A 16,081-nucleotide genomic window follows, 5' to 3' on the forward strand; every position below is an offset into this window, starting at 1 on the left:
GAGGGCAGCCCCATCTTCCCTGTTGACCGCCCGTCCGTCACTCCCCTGCCCCTCCAGAGGCCTTGCGGTCCCCACTGCCCAGGTGTCGGCTGGAAACCAGCCTGTCCTGAGAGGGACGCCCGTGTGTGTGCATTCCTGCTCCCTGTGCTCCGCTGGTATCTGCGCACACACGTGTGCATGTGATTGTGTGTGACAAAGTGCGCATGCGTGCGTGCACGCGTGTGCGTGTGTGTTCCAAGAAGGTGGGCTGTGGCGCGGCTCCACCCAAAAGAATTACCATGTGCACTACAGATTCAACTTTTTTTTTAAGATTTTATTTTAAGTAATGTCTATGCCCACCACGGGGCTGGAACTCACAACCCGAGATCAAGAGCCCAGGCTCCTCCAACAGAGCCTGCTGGGCACCCCCAACTTTTTTTTTTTTTTTTTAATAATGATTTTTTATTATATTATGTTAGTCATCATACAGTACATCCCCGGTTTTCGATGTAAGGCTCGATGATTCATTAGTTGTGTATAACACCCAGTGCACCATGCAATACGTGCCCTCCCCACTACCCATCACCGGTCTATCCCACTCCCCCACCCCCCTCCCCTCTGTAGCCCTCAGTTTGTTTCTCATAGTCCACAGTCTCTCATGTTTCATTCCCCCTTCTGATTACCCCCCCTTTCTTTATCCCTTTCTTCCCCTACTGATCGTTCTAGTTCTTATGTTCCATAGATGAGAGAAATCATATGATAGTTGTCTTTCTCTGCTTGACTTATTTCACTAAGCATTATCTCCTCCAGTGCCGTCCATGTTGTAGCAAATGTTGAGAACTCATTCTTTCTGATTGCTGAGTAATATTCCATTGTATATATGGACCACAACTTCTTAATCCAGTCATCTGTTGCAGGGCATCTCGGCTCCTTCCACGATTTAGCTATTGTGGACATTGCTGCTATGAACATTGGGGTGCATATGGCCCTTCTCTTCACTACGTCTGTATCTTTGGGGTAAACACCCAGTAGTGCAATGGCTGGATCATAGGGTAGCTCAATTTTTAACTTTTTAAGGGACCTCCACACGGTTTTCCAGAGTGGCTGTACCAACTTGCATTCCCACCAACAATGTAGGAGGGATCCCCTTTCTCCACATCCTCTCCAACAATTGTTGTTTCTTGCCTTGTCTATTTTTGCCATTCTAACTGGCGTAAGGTGGTATCTCAGTGTGGTTTTGATTTGAATTTCCTTGATGGCTAATGATTTTGAACATTTTTTCATGTGTCTGTTAGCCATTTGTATGTCTTCATTGGAAAAGTGTCTGTTCATATCTTCTGCCCATTTTTTGATTTGTTTATTTGTTTCTCGTGTATTGAGTTTGAGAAGTTCTTTGTAGATCTTGGATACCAGTCCTTTATCTGTAGTGTCATTTGCAAATATCTTCTCCCATTCCGTGTGGGCACCCCCAACTTTTAAGTTTTCCAGTAGCTGCCCCCGTTTGAAAAGTAAAAGGAAACATAAAATGAGTGACACGTTTACACAGGCCTATGTAAAACGTTACCATCTCACCACGGAATGCATACAGCAAGTGACTAATCTGCTGTCTCGTTATCTGTGCTAAGTCTTCCCATTGGGTGTGTTTCACGCTCGAAGCACCTTGCTCCAGGCCAGCCACTCGTCCAGGGCACAGCAGCTGCGGTGTCCAGCAGCACCACGGCGAGCAGCCCAGCTCTCCTAACCGCACCCAGCACAAATGGCAAGTGACAAACCATCAAACAAAACCACCCATGGCCACCACTGGCCCGGTGGGCAACAGAATGCGGCTTAGAATGGCCACCGTGACCAGACATTGGCTCTGAGGTCTGGTCCAGAGCCCAGGGGGCAGCGGGAAGATCCTACCTCACTTGCCGAGCTCCTTGGTCCAGGCCCCTCCGCCTCTGGCTCTTCACTAATGTCCCTAAATCCATGGTCCCAAGCATGTTCCAAAGGATTTGGGTAACGTCATCTTGAGATGGCATCAAGAAACCAATGAAACTGTCCATTGAACTGCTCTCAGCTGCCCAGGGAGCACCTCTCAGACAACACTGAAATTCAGGGGGGGAGTGGAAGGAAGACCCTTTCAGGGGGTGTCTCTGTGCCTGTAATGCCAAGATGAGCACCAGAGAAAGAAAAGGCCCGGAGAGACACAGGAGGTTTTCCTCTCTGGGAAAGCCAGTTTGTGTATGACCAGCCCCTCTGACCATGGTGTGCCCCTGACCACAGGCTCCTTCCACACTCAAGGGGACCGTCCCCATCAGGCATGCCGGGAGAAGGCGTCTGCTGCCGGCGGCTTCTCCCACTCTGTAATGCCCTCTCCCACATCGTCAATTTAAGATCTGGGACGTGTAGGCTGAGGCCATCTGAAATCTCCTCAAGGTCTCTGCTGAATTCCACACAGAATTAAATTTAAAGAAACCAACACCCACACAAATGGCACCAACCCCCACGGCTCCGGGCCCTCTGAGACCTGTGACCTGCTCAGCGGTGTGTCCCTGGACATTTTCCAGTAATGAGCTATCAGCTCCCCTGGACGGACTGAAGCCCTAGTTTTCATACAGAATACTCTTTCCCTCCCTGCCCTGGTAAGAAAGAACAGCTGTTCTTAAAATTCACAGTCCACACATGGTAACAGAAGATAGCAGACTATCAGAACCTGGTTTTGCTAAAAAGTGGCTGTTGGGAGGCAAACCCAATTCTATTTCGGCGGATGAGACAGCAGGTTAGCTGTGCCAAGAACAAGAACTTGGAGAGAAGACACAAGACGTGAGGAATCAGATGAACTTCTTCTGTGAGGCAAAATATTCTATCAGTTTGCAGCTATAAAATTCTAACAAGCTTTACTGAAAAGAAAAAAGAAGCCACACACACCCCCAACACAGAGCCCCAGGCCCAAAGCTGTTCCAGAACAGAAGTCAGTTGGAGCAAAAGCAAAATCACACTTGAAATTAAAGCAGGGAGGCTCAAGGACGCGACAGTACATCCCTGTTTTCGAGAATACACACCCCTGGGTACCTTCCAGCCAGCAACCAAGAGACAAAGTAAAGATTTCAGACAAGAACACAGGGGTGAGGGGTGGGTAGTGGGGAGACAAGAGGCATCTAAATTTTATCTGGCTTCTTTCCAACAACAAATCTATTCCATCATTTTCTCTGGGTGAAAGCTCTTAATTAGACTATAGTGTGGCTGGAATTTGGAATTCCCCAGGGACCCTGCTGGGCCGGGATCTAACAACGCATGGAGCTCCCTCCAGCATGACCTGCCCTACGAAAGGCCACGTGCGAAGTCTTTGGGCCGTAATGTGGCTCCTGGACCACTGTGTCCCTGAAAATGAAGATGGGCTCATGTTTACGCCTCCTAGCCTCCTCCTATCCTGGGGAGAGGGGGTGTCTCCTCCAAGCCTCAAGCTGGCAGCTCTTGACCCGCAAGAACTTGCAAGAAGGGCAGAATGGAGAAAGGCAGGTCCTCAGCTCCACCCCTCAAAGCCACATCCTCCCTCCCACCCCCATTGACGCCATCCCCATCCAGCCCTCACTCAGACAGTCCGGGAAAGAGTTTTACTCTTTGCTACTGTGCAACCATGACCCTATCTAGTGTCAGACCTTCCCATCACCCTAAAATGAAACCCCAGGCCTTTCGGTGGTCTCTCCCTGACCCCCACCCCAGACCCTGGAAGCCACTGATCTTCCCTCTCCATGGAGTTGCCTGTCCGAGCACCTCCCGTAAGTGGAGTCATACGCTACGCGGCCCTGTGGGTTTGCATGACCTCACTGGACACAATGTTCTCGAGGCTCACCTATGTTGTGGCGTGAGCTGGAGCTTCATTGGTTTTTACGGGTAAATGATATTTCACTGCGTGGAGAGACCATAATTTGCTTAGCCATCCATCTACAGAAAGTTCGGCTGTTTCTACCTTTCGGCTACTGTGAACAGACCTGCTCTGAACCCGGGTGTACAAGGATCAGCTCAGGCCCCCGTTTTCACTTCTCTTGGATGTGCACCTAGGTGTGGAACTGCTAGGAATTGCTAGGTGTGACAACCCTCTGAGGAAGGGCCGACTGTTTCCCACGTGGCTGCACCGTCTACCTCGCCATCAGCAGTGCGTGAGCGTTCCAGCGGACCCACCTCCTCACCGACACTTGTGGTTTTCCACTTTGTTTTGTTACCGTCGCCACACTGGGTGTCAAGTGGTAGGATTCCTGTTTTGCGTCTCTTCAGGGGCCTGCTGGCCATCTGTATATCTTGCTTGGGGAAATGGCTGTCAAGCTCTGTGCATTTGTTCAAGTGAGCTGTCGTTTTGTTTCTGCTCGTCTTCCTTGAGCCACTGCATGTAGGGGGTTCTGAACAGGGTCTGGGTGCAGGTGGGTTCCCCGACACTCGGTGTAAGGTTCATGGGACCCTCTAGCACAGCCCGCCCTGGACGACAGGCTGTGCTAGGCACGGCAGCCTTTGGTCAATGCTGGGAAACAGGCAGGAGGGGCCACGTCACTCTTTTGATGTTCTCCTGGGTGTTCCAAAAAAGATGTTATCATCTAGTCTAGTTTATTTTTTCCAGGAAGTAATGGATCCCAATTATCATAGAACTTATATGAGCAACGACCCAGAGGCCAGGCTGACATCTTGACCAGAGTAACATAAACCATCCAAACCATCCAAACGGAAGCCCGCCACAACCTGACGTCCTGGAAAAGTGCTTAGGAACTCAACTTCACCCCCATGCAAGGGGAAACATGGTTTCTGCTTCAGACAGGCAGCACGGAGCGATACCAGATGTCACTACTATGCTTAGAACAGTGACAAAGACCAAACACAAAAGATGCCTTCAACCACTTCACGGTGGTGCCACAAGCTCTGCTCCCTGCACAGTGGGCTCCACGTTGCTTCGGTGTTCTGCCTATGATAGACCGTTTGGGTTCATTTCCACAAAAGCAGGGCCACGTAACCCTCAACAGACATGCTCTCAGCACACGAGACTCAAAGACCCACGTTACAGCACACTGCATTTTGAATTTCTGCTGTTCTGAAGTGTCTGTCCCTGAGACACCGGCGTGATTTACATGGAGCTACCCAAGATGGAGAAACCACGTTCTTCTGTCCCTACGTGCAAATGTGGGTACGACCGCTCACACCGGCCAGCCCCTCAGGATAAACACGCCCAGCCGTGGGAGCTCACCTCTGTCCGGCCAGAGAAGAGGGCTGGGGTGTGGCCTTCAGGCGGAGGTTCAGATGGCTGCTTCTGCACAGCGTTCTCCTGAGGCCGGAAGCTCGTGCAGCTGCCTGAGCCCCTGGTGTCTCTGCTGTTCCAGGCAATGAGGGACTCCCAATTTTCGCTGAGCACCAAAGAGTTGGCAAGAGTGGGATACAGTAGTGACATGAGGCAAATCCCCCTTTCATTTCTTACACAGGAGATTCTGAACCCGATTTAAACCAAACACAAGAAATAACTAAATGGTTTTTTGCATTTTCCAGTACCCAATAGCCACCCACGGCCATGAAGAGCTGCCCCCCTACAGAAGCTCACCCTGGCCTGCTGCACGCGCCTCCACCTGCCTCCAACTGGGGCCTCTTTTCTCACTCACCTTCACAACATGATGATGTCTGCCAAGGAGATGATGAGCAATCCTGATCTTTCCACTCGTTCTGCTGAGTTCTGTGAGCACGATGTCACACATAAAGGGAAAAGAGGCAGATGGAAGGTGGAGGGGTTCTCGGTCCCAGCACCCACCCCCCATACCCCTTACACCCCCATTCCCTCACCCCACCTGCATGTCTGGCAAAGTTAGGGAGCCTCTGTGAAGAAGGCTGCAGGAGTGCCTCTTATGTTCCATGACTGGGGCCTGTCAACTAAACTGACAAGCAACAGATTAACACAAGAAAAAAAGTTTAGTTATGTGTACATGGGAGCCAAGAAAAGTAGCTGGCCCAGGAGTTTCAATTAGATATTTATATACCTAACTTAGTAACAAAAAGAAAGAAAAGAGGAAAATCCTTTCTTTTTTTTTTTTTTTAAGATTTATTTATTTGGGGGGGACAGAGGAAGAGGGAGAGGGACAAGCAGACTCCCCACTGAGCACGGAGCCCAACACAGGGCTCAATCTCACAACCCTGAGATCATGACCTGAGCCAAAATCAAGAGTTGGATGCTTAACTGACTGAGCCACCCAGGTGCCCAGAGAAAAATAATCCTTTTTAAAGAAAGAACAAATAGGAAAGACAAATGTGTTTCAGGAAAATAATTGAAATATAAGGAAGTCTGTGATAACAATTGTCTATAAAGGTATAAGTGGCCTTTTTGTCTCTTTTAGGGCCATAAAATTCCCCCGGAGAAGGGATTTAGGATAGGTTTTAATTGTGGTATCCCCTTTGGGAGTAGACCCACCCTAAAAAAGGAATTTATGGCAGCCTTACTTCTCAGAAGTTGCTTCTTATACTCAGATAACGAAAGCTCCAACAAGGATTCCTTCTGCATGTGCTGGTTCTCAATTGTCTTTAGCTCAAAATAATCTTCATGCCAAAGTGGCATATTCCGGAGTGGCATAGGCTCGTCCCCTTCAAATCCTTTAACCATGATGCAATCACCCCATCACCCAGCTGTAACCAAGTCCTCCTGGGCCAATGGGAGTCACTATCATGTGAACCTCATCTGTTCTTTCCTCTAAGAGCCGGTCCAGCAGATTTTTTAAGAGCCACTCAATCTGCCAAGTGAGGATGTTTAGAACACCCAGTGAAAAGAAGAGTGTGGCCTCCAGGGCAGCAGAGGAGAGGATATATTGGGTCCTCACTCCAGGAAGCCACTGACAGAGCTTAGGAAGGGGGAGGGGTGTATATGTCAAAGCCTCCCTGTTCCCCTGGCCAAGCCAGGGGCTCCCGGTCCAGGCTGTTCTAAGTAAGTAAAGGTCAGAAGAACATCCTCTGATGGAAACCATTCAGCTAACGGCTTCCTGGAACCCTGGCTACACAGATGATGCTGAGCAGCTTACACAAGCATTCTGCTTATGTCTGCTGCCCTGCTCCTCCACCTCCGGCACCCAACCTCACCACGGTTTACTCTTTCAGCAAAACCATGGTTGTGTTTAGGGCACCTAATAAATTACTATGACAATAAAAAAAGTCAGCGTGTCTGTCCCAACACAACAGAGTTTCTTCCACTTGGAATAAGATGAATGAATTCTCCTTCTCTTCCAAACATAAAAACAAAAACAGGCACACGCGTTCTTAACTTCCTTCAAAAGACATGTACTTGGAAACGTCTACGACCCAAAGATTTTGTCATTTCAAAATGCACTGGGGCACTGAAAAGGACCAGGCAGTTTTCACAATTCACAACATCGTTTGATTTACATTAGTGTGCACACATCTTATGGTTTGTAATAGAGCCCACCACTGTATTCCTTATACATGTTTCTTCTCCAATTTAAGAAAAATGACTCAAAGGAGATGAAATGGGATGTTATTACATTATAGTCCCGTGCGTGTTCCACAGCCAAAGTCAGGTGGTTGGAAAGAATGGAGCTAGAACTGGTTCTGAAAGATGGGGGTCAGAATCCTCAGGCTGTGTCCTGGCAGCAGCTCCAGGACATGGCGCAGTCAAGGCTGTGAGATTAGGCCCATCTTCACCATCATCACCACCATCACTGTCAACTCCATCACATCACCAGCAACACCAGCATCACCAGCATCACCGCCACCACCACCATCACTGCCACCATTGTCACCACTGTCACCACCACCATCACCACCGCCATTACCACCATCACTATCACCATCATCACCACCAGCACCAGCACCATCATCACCACCATCAACTACCAGCATCAGTGTCATCACCACCATTGTCTTGGACTGACACTTATATGGTGCTAACCATCAGCCCTTCCCATCTCTTAACTTATCTCATCCTTGCACCCTGTGGAGCAGACACCAGTAACCCCAGCTCACAAGTGAGGAAACCAGCGCATAGAGAAATTAGAGCGATACAGCTTGGAAAGGACAACACCAGAGTATAAACCCCAGCAGTCTTTCTCCACAATAAACACCAGACCTATCCCTGAGACACCAGACCATGTGCGAGCCCAACTCCCAGAATCCAGAAGGCTGTGGGAGCACGGTCAGCAGCGGGCCATCCTGCCTTCCTTTCCTTTACTTCTCTGTTTTTTACACACAAACCTCTGAGTTCATAGGGTGCCCTGGGTCATGTTCAGCAGAAGTTCTGCCAACCCCACTGGGGAAAAAGAAAGGATGCATGTGTGTATTAAAATGGGAATCTCTGGGGGCGCCTGGGTGGCACAGCGGTTAAGCGTCTGCTTTCGGCTCAGGGCGTGATCCCAGCGATCTGGGATCGAGCCCCACATCAGGCTCTTCCACTATGAGTCTGCTTCTTCCTCTCCCACTCCCCCTGCTTGTGTTCCCTCTCTCACTGGCTGTCTCTCTCTCTGTCAAATAAATAAATAAAATCTTTAAAAAAAAAAATGGGAATCTCTGGCTATTCACCACAGCTAAATCAGTCCAAGTGAGCCCAACTCAACATTTGGTTTGCTTTCCTAAAGACAAGCCACAAAAAACAACAACAAAGACAAACCACAATAGTTCAATTTCTGGGGAGCAGAGTTGGTTGTTTCTGCTTTAAAAGCTAGAGGATACCACAACTGGGAAGGTCACAGGGCGAGGGGCACAGACAGGCTGAGGTCCAGAAGAAGCTATGGGCGAAGGCTCAAGAAACACACTCACCAAAGGCAGCTGGAACCACCAGTCACATCCTGCCAGGTCCACCTGGGGCTGCCTCGGTCATGAGTCCTGCAGGAAGGGTGTACAGCTGTCCATCAGCCTGTGTCTAAAGGCTCGTTGACAGCATTCAAAGCCAAGAGCCTAGATTGTCACTCAGCTAACGATGTGTCCGCGGACAGTGGAACCAATGCACATCTTTAAACCAGGAGATGGGCTTTACCACAAACCAGGTGTCACCAGGAGCAGCAAGTGTGAGACCCAGATGGCCACGGGGCTCCAGGCTACTCCCTCAACAAAGTGCTAGGAGGGTGAAGGTGATGTCCTAGAATGGGACCCCAAGGGTTCTGGTCTTCCAGCGACCTCCCCCCTAACCAGTGGGACCCAAACCACTCAACCCAGAGTACCTGCCGAGCTCCTAAAGCACGCTACTCTGTCCGGTCTGTGCACACACCCATGTAATCTTTCCCTTCCCACCAGCTCCCTGTGGAGCTCGGTCCTCAGCAGAAGGTCACCCACAACCAGTACTGGGCTAGGAGCAGAGCTGCCTCTACCAGTCCAAGCTGCCCTCCACTTGTCCTCTGCACCAGCAGAAATGGGGTCCTCAAAGCCTCACCTGGGTCCTCAGGGGTAAAGCACGTAAAAGCAGCACCTCAAGGCCCTAAGAACCCCCCACAGCTACAACAAAGCCTCCAGAAAAGCAAAAGGGAGATTGTGGGAGACGGCGGCCTGAACGCATGTTCCCATTACCTTACCTGAGGAGCAAGCCCAACAGGGAGATGGCAGGTGGACCAGGGTCCAGGTGGACCAGGCAGGAAGATGCATGCTCCCCGGACAGAGCCGCGCCACCAGCAAACGAGGAGCTCCCCTTGAGATGAGGCTCCAAGCACGGAGGGGCAGCAGAGCTCCCTGCCAGGTGCTCCCAAACAGGGACTCCTCCCAGGTCCTCCCACCAGATGCTCCCAATCAGATGCTCTCACCAGGTGCTCAAGAATGTTGGGTCCCCATTTCCCTTGACCCTGCTTTGTGGTTGCCACTTCTGGGACACCACGTGCTCATCCAGCCAGAGGCTGCTATGGGTCCGGCAGACAGGTGTGTCACATGTTCGTCCCCTCCCCCTTCCTTCCCTCTCCTCTGTTCCCCACCCCCCAGCTCTTCTCTGTCTCAGGGAAGAGAAGGGGGACCTACGGAAAGGTCACAGTGCAAGAAGTGGTCACCATTTCCCCACCTAACCACAAGAGAAACATCTCATAAACCCCAACTGACAACTATCCTACCAAATCCCTGACCAACACACCTCAGATGGCCAAGGCCATCAAAACTAGGAAAAGCCAGAGACACTATCATTATTGTCCAAACCCAGAGGAGTCCAACAGGACAGGAGGGTCAAACACCACTGAGTCCCCAGACAGACAGAGGGCACCAGGTACCTGAGGTAACAACTCACGACGTGTGGGTAGAGCGCCAGCTGCAGTACGCAACCCGACGTCAGTGCCAGCTCGTTAACTGTGACGGGCGCACAGCACTGACACGAGAGGTTATCGGTGGGGCACGCCATGCAGGGCAGAAAAGCACATGGGAGCTCTGTCCTTTCTGCCCTATTTTCTCAGAAACCTAAAACTGCTCCAAGTACAGGGGCTCCTGGCTGGCTCAGTCAGTTAAGAGTCTGACTCTTAGTTTCTACTCAGGTTGTGATCACTGGGTCGGCTCTGCACTGGGCAGGGAGCCTGCTTAAGATTCTCTTTCTCTCTCTCAAAAAAAAAAAAAAAAAAGGAGTCTAGGGGTGCCTGGCTGGCTCAGTTGGTAGAATGTGCAACTCTTGATCTCAGGGTCATGAGTTTGAGCCCCACATTGGGTGTGGAGACTACTTTCAAAAAAAAAAAAAAAAAAGGAAGTCTATTAACTATTTTTAGAAAGTACCAAGACTCCCCATAATCATAGCAGCTCAGTCTCTCCACAGACCCCCAAAAGGTACAAGGCCCTTGCCCTTCACGACTGATCTGCAAAGTCCCTGAGATAGATGTATGTGCAGTCCCCCCACTGAGTTTCTTCAGAATTTGGGGACCAGATCCCACATTAGCTCCACTCACCTGCAAATCTTCTCGGGGCTTCTCCAGATGGTGTCTTCTGGGAATCCCAAATAACCTGGGCCTCAGCAGGACTGAAAGGGGCAGCTCCTTAATGTCCAGAGTAACCTTGATTACAAACCAGATTGTTGCCAAGCTCATTTCTGCCCATAAAATCATATTAAATATTTTATGTCTGACTCTCTTTATCTTTAACAAAAAAAGTCAAAATGCAGCCAATCAATGTAGACAGAACACCGAAAAGGGCATGAGGCAACCATGCCTGCTTCTCGGGGTAGCTGCAGGACAGACACAACTGTCAGTGGACTGCTGAGAACTGCCTTTCACACCCATTCTCTTGGAAGGGCACAGCAGGGTGTTCCAGAGGCTACCTGATGGCGATGCTGGTAGGCACTGAAGGCAGAAGCAGAGTGGAGAATGCAGCTCTTCCTTTGAGGGATCAGCACAAATGTTAAGACAACGCCTCTAAATTTGTTTTAAAAAAAAAACAATGCTGCTTTTCCTTAAAAGGAAGTGTTCATGTGCAATGAATTTATTGTTGATTTTAAGAGAAAAAATATATATGCACCATATTCTCTGTTTTCACTTCTAACATAGTAAACACCCTGCTCTATAGGTTACCACATGACAGAAATTCAAAAACCAGTTAGAGAGTTAAAGGGTCCTGAGCCTGGGGACCCAGGGTGGAGCTCACGTGCACCTGTGGCTCCACCTAGTGGCGAGGACCGGGCAGTGGCGCACACATGAGCAAGCCCAGCCTGCCCAGAAGTGAGGAGGAGCGGTCTGATACCACCCACCACGCGGAGTCACAGGGTTTCTATTCTCTGAATAGTATGGGTCCCATGGAAAGATCCTGAGAAGTGCCTTTCTGGGGTGCTGATGAGGTGAAGTGTACCATCAGATTCTGTCCTGACAAGGCCCCTCCCCCAAGCTGCAGGCCCATACACCTTAACCCAAGGCCTATTTGGGGTCCTCCAGATTCTGCAGGGAGCATTTGTCAGAGTGTGCTGCTGCTGATGCATCTGTACCCATTAGACAAGGGTTCCCAGAAGGCGAGACTTTCCCACCTGCACACCCCAGATCCCATTCAGGCCCAGGCCAGGGGGCTTGGGGAGGCAAGGAAGGAATGCATGAGAACACAGCCAACAGGAAGGGATGACAAGTAGCCTCGAAGCCAGAACTCGGGGACTCACCAAGACAGGACAGTGGTAGGGCACCCTGGGCGTGTGGGTGTCAAGCAGCACTCTTGGCCTCCGCCTACAGACCCAGTAGCACAGACGTGGCACAGACAGTGGTGGGGCCAGACTGGATGGCCCTGGATGGCCCCTGGCCACCAGGGACGCCAGGCTTCACAGGGGTGCCAAATATTACAACTTCTTTCCTGTGTCCCGACCAGGCCCAATCCTGTCTCCAAGCCACACCTCCCCACTCACCTGCAAACCTGCCGTAATGCCGCGCCTCATCATGGTCCAGAGCCACCACCAGGCCAATGGGGACATCGCCTGCAGTCCCTGGACCGAGTCACACTGGAAGACAAGCTTTGCCTACTATCACCCAGCTGTCCCACCTGTAACTTTTGCACACCTAAGTGGATGCACACCTAAGCTCTAAGACCACAAAAATTCCTTTTCAACAGTAAGTATGTAACCTGTTCAGGTATGTAGAATAGTCCTTTAGCAGGGAAGAAGAGTCTCCACTTCCAATGCTTTGTAAATAGACAACATGGAGTGGGGAGACCTCAGCGGGCAGACGTGAGGGAAAGGTTGGGGGGATAACTGTGTTGGGGAGACCTAGGGGGAGGCCACAGGAGGGTACTTTGGAGGATACCTTGGAGGAAAACCTGGGGGAGAGAAGCTGAGGACAACTGTTGGGGGGAGGGAACCTGAGTGAAGAAAAGAACTGGAGGGGGACCTGAGTGGGGAGATGCTGAGGGGAGACCTATGGGGGGACCTGAGTGGGAGGACACTGAGGTGGAGACATGGGGGGACCTGAGAGGGGAGAAGCTGAGGGAGAGACCTGGGGGACTTGAGTGGGGAGATACTGAGGGGAGACCTGTGGGGGGACCTGAGTCGGAGGATGCTGAGAGGAAGACATAGGGGGGACCTGTGTGGGGACATGCTGAGGTAGAGACCTGGGGGGACCTGAGTGGGAGGACACTGAGGTGGAGACATGGGGGGAACTGAGTGGAGAGATGCTGAGGGAGAGATGGGGGGGGACCTGAGAGGGGAGAAGCTGAGGGAGAGACCTGGGGGACCTGAGTAGACAGAAGCTAAGGGAGAGACCTGGTGGGACCTGAGTGGGGAGATGCTGAGAAGACCTAGGGGGGGACCTGAGAAGGGAGATGCTGAGGGGGGAGACATGAGTGGGACCTGAGAGGAGAGATGTTAAGGGGGAAAAACCTGGGTGGGGGAACCTGAGTGGTGAGACATGGGGGGGGACTTGTGTGGGGGGATGCTGAGGTAGAGACCTGGGGGGACCTGAGTGGGATGATGCTGAGGGGGAGACATGGGGGGACCTGGGTGGGGGGACACTGAGGGAGAGACCTGGGGGGGAACTGAGAAGGGAGATGCTGAGGGGGAGACTGGGGGGGTACTTGAGTGGGGAGATGCTGAGGGGTAGAGACCTGGGGGGGAGAAACCGGAGGGGGAGAGACCCGAGTAGGGGGGCTTGGGGGGGGACACTTGAGTGGGGACACGGGTGGGGGGGGACCTGCGTTCCTCGCCTGGCGCTGTCGTCTGTCTCTAACAATGCTCGGGTTTACACGGGGTCCCACGGCCCGACTCGCTCACCCACGCCGCTGGTGGGAGTGTCCGGGCCCCCTCGAAGGTCATCTTCCCAAAACTTAACACAAGCCTGGAAAATGCCTCTGGCCAAGAAACTCCACGTAGGGAAGTGAGCTGCAGGCAACAATCTGAAAGTCGGACATGTGACACCTCGAACGCCTTCCAGTCCACGAAGGCCCCGCCCACGCCCACGCCCACGCCGAGCTCCAAGATGGCAACGTCACGCGCGTCCTCATGCGAGACCCCTACCGCTCGCTCCGGCTGCCCCGCCCCTTCCGGCACTTACCCGGAAGTGATCTCCCAAGACGGAAGTGAGTGGGCGGTTGGAGAGTCGGCGGCGGCTGCTTTCGGTTCGGTGGGGCGGGAATCTGCAGGGAAGCCGGGACCGTGGTTGCGACGGCCCCCGACTGCCTGGAGGGCGCGTCCGCACGGCGGGGATGGGAGCCGGCCGGCCTTCTAGGGCAGCGCCTGAGGAGAGGGCCCTCTGTGAGGGCCGCGGGGGTCTCAGTGAAGCCCCTGCAGCGCGGGCATGGCCCGGGCACTGCCCCTCCGGTTTCTCCTCCGGCTCCCGTCCCCGCTCTCAGTACCTGCAGTTAGCGTGAGGGCTGCCCGGTTTGTGTACGGCCTCCGAGCTGAGGATGGTTTTTACATTTGCACCAGCCTCCGGCCTAGGGAAAGTGGCTGAGCACACGCGTGTGCCCTCGGGTTTGTGCCTGGCGGATCTGAGGTTGGGAAGGGCTGACGCCGGGGGGCCAGGGACGAGTCTCTGATTTGGATCAGTGATGGCCAGACACACGCGGACACGAGCTTCAGGAACCCGTCCTGGTGGAGCCTCCAGTACGTGGTGCAAGCCTTTGCCTTTTGTGTTAAAGGTCGTGTTTATTTTATGACCACTAGGGTTTTGCAGCCGATCACCAGGATGGCGTTATCCCAGGGGCTCTGTCTGTGTTCTCTGGCTGGTTTCACCCTGGATGCAAAGTTGTGGGTGACAGGCATCTCAGCCAGGCTGGAGAGCTGGGTGGGTCCAAGAGGCTGGAAGGGCCTTGATCAAGTCCATAAAGTAGTACTACAAGTGACTCAAGCAAGACAGGGCCCAGATGCTGGTGGTGGGCAGCCCGTGACAATGAGTGCTGTGCTTCCGCTGCCTTCCACCATGTCCCCGTGGCTGAGGGGAGTCTCTGGTCATGAGACCAGTAAATGGCCAGCATCGCCTCCACCCCTGGGTCTGAGGTCTCCTCCCCAGGCAGCTGTGTAGGGCCTCGGCCGTGGTGCCTGCACGCGGAACTCCTCAGGAAGAGCGGGGTAGCGTCTTGGGTGCCACGGCTCCCTGCAGATGGAGGGCTGAACGGCATCCTGAATGTGTCCCAGAACACCAGGTGCCTGTGTGGGCTCTTCCCTGTCCTGGAGATTCTGCGCCCACCCTGCCCCTCTGCATTGGTGGGAACTTGCCTGTGAGCTGCTCCCACATACACCCTCCTGGACTCCCACCTGAGCAACCTCAGATGCTGCTGCCCACCTGCTCCGACCTGTGACCACCCCCTCTCCACACATGGCCCCAGGGCAGCAATCTGTCTGGATTCCAACCCTTTCGTCATTCGCTGGCTTATCTCCGAATGGCTCCCTGACACATGGCAGCCTCAACACATACAGTGCGCACAGCCAGCACATCGCACAGGAATACAAGGACAGCCCTCCCTGCCCCCAGACTCTTCTCCAGCGTGGACAGTCTGTGTAGGGCGCCTCTCCCCTCTGCACAGTCTCACTCTGCCCCCTCTTCCTCTTCACGCACACCATCTGCCTGCTGGGCCTTGAGGCCTGCCTCCCCCTGTGTCCAGCCTACTGTCCACATGCTGCCCTGGCTGTTAGACATCCTCCTGGCCTTTGGGGGAAGACTCAGAGGGATGTCCCCTGAGGCGTCTCCTCTGTTTGCTCTGGTAGGGAGAACTTGGGGGCCCTGAAGCTGTTGCTAAAAGGCCTCTGGAATAAACTGCCTTCAGCAGCAGGCGTGATCTGGGGTGCCAGAGGCTCTCCAGCTGACTTGGCCATCAGTTCACTGTCACTGTGGGGCCACTCCCAGGCCCAGCTCCCGATGCAAGGGTGGCGGTCCTGCACCTGCTTCCTCTGGTGAGGCAGAGGACGCACTGCTCCCAGAACCAGCGAACAAACAGCTGACCGTGCTCTCACCCTGGGCCTGCCTTGCTCCACCTGCTCAGGGGTCTTCCCTCACCCCCAGCCCTGTCTGCGTGCCTGCATCCACACAGCTGTGGTGCCACCACCCCTGCTGAGTGCAGGTGGGGTCAGCTCGGCAGTCACTGTGGGATGCTGAGCCCTCAGAGCAGCCTGTGCTCCTACGAGCCAGATACCCAGACAGCCTGGTGGCCCAACCCGTACATCCACCCCGCTTTGTGGTGCGTGTGTCTTTGGGGGTGCAGACTGGTAGACTGCTAGTGATGTGCGGGGACCCCCAAGCAG

The 16,081-nt window shown here is 52.9% G+C and overlaps 1 protein-coding gene across 7 annotated transcripts; it reads right to left on the reverse strand.

Annotated features, from left to right (window-relative positions):
- Positions 1-292: 292 nt before the first annotated feature.
- LOC123783357 (uncharacterized) lies at positions 293-14,787 on the reverse strand. Of its 7 annotated transcripts, XM_087853936.1 has the most exons (8): positions 13,616-13,774; positions 12,260-12,352; positions 10,830-10,934; positions 8,746-8,811; positions 5,781-5,862; positions 5,598-5,668; positions 5,192-5,348; positions 293-2,066 (listed from the first exon to the last, which is right to left on the reverse strand). In XM_087853936.1, exons 1-4 carry the CDS (start codon positions 13,655-13,657, stop codon positions 8,803-8,805), a joined length of 249 nt encoding a protein of 82 aa, XP_087710062.1. In that variant the 5' UTR covers positions 13,658-13,774; the 3' UTR covers positions 293-2,066; positions 5,192-5,348; positions 5,598-5,668; positions 5,781-5,862; positions 8,746-8,802. The 7 variants fall into 7 exon arrangements, 4 of the variants coding, with proteins under 4 accessions (XP_087710062.1, XP_045640005.2, XP_087710058.1 ...); XR_015721202.1 differs by lacking the exon at positions 13,616-13,774 and having other exon boundaries at positions 293-1,470; positions 1,882-2,066; positions 5,781-8,811; positions 12,260-13,241; XM_045784049.2 differs by lacking the exons at positions 5,781-5,862; positions 8,746-8,811 and adding an exon at positions 13,896-14,787 and having other exon boundaries at positions 13,616-13,737.
- Positions 14,788-16,081: the final 1,294 nt, after the last annotated feature.

This window comes from Ursus americanus, chromosome 2 (genome assembly GCF_024610735.1).
Source record: "Ursus americanus isolate L20-20 chromosome 2, mUrsAme1.1.p, whole genome shotgun sequence".
NCBI lineage: Eukaryota > Metazoa > Chordata > Mammalia > Carnivora > Ursidae > Ursus > Ursus americanus.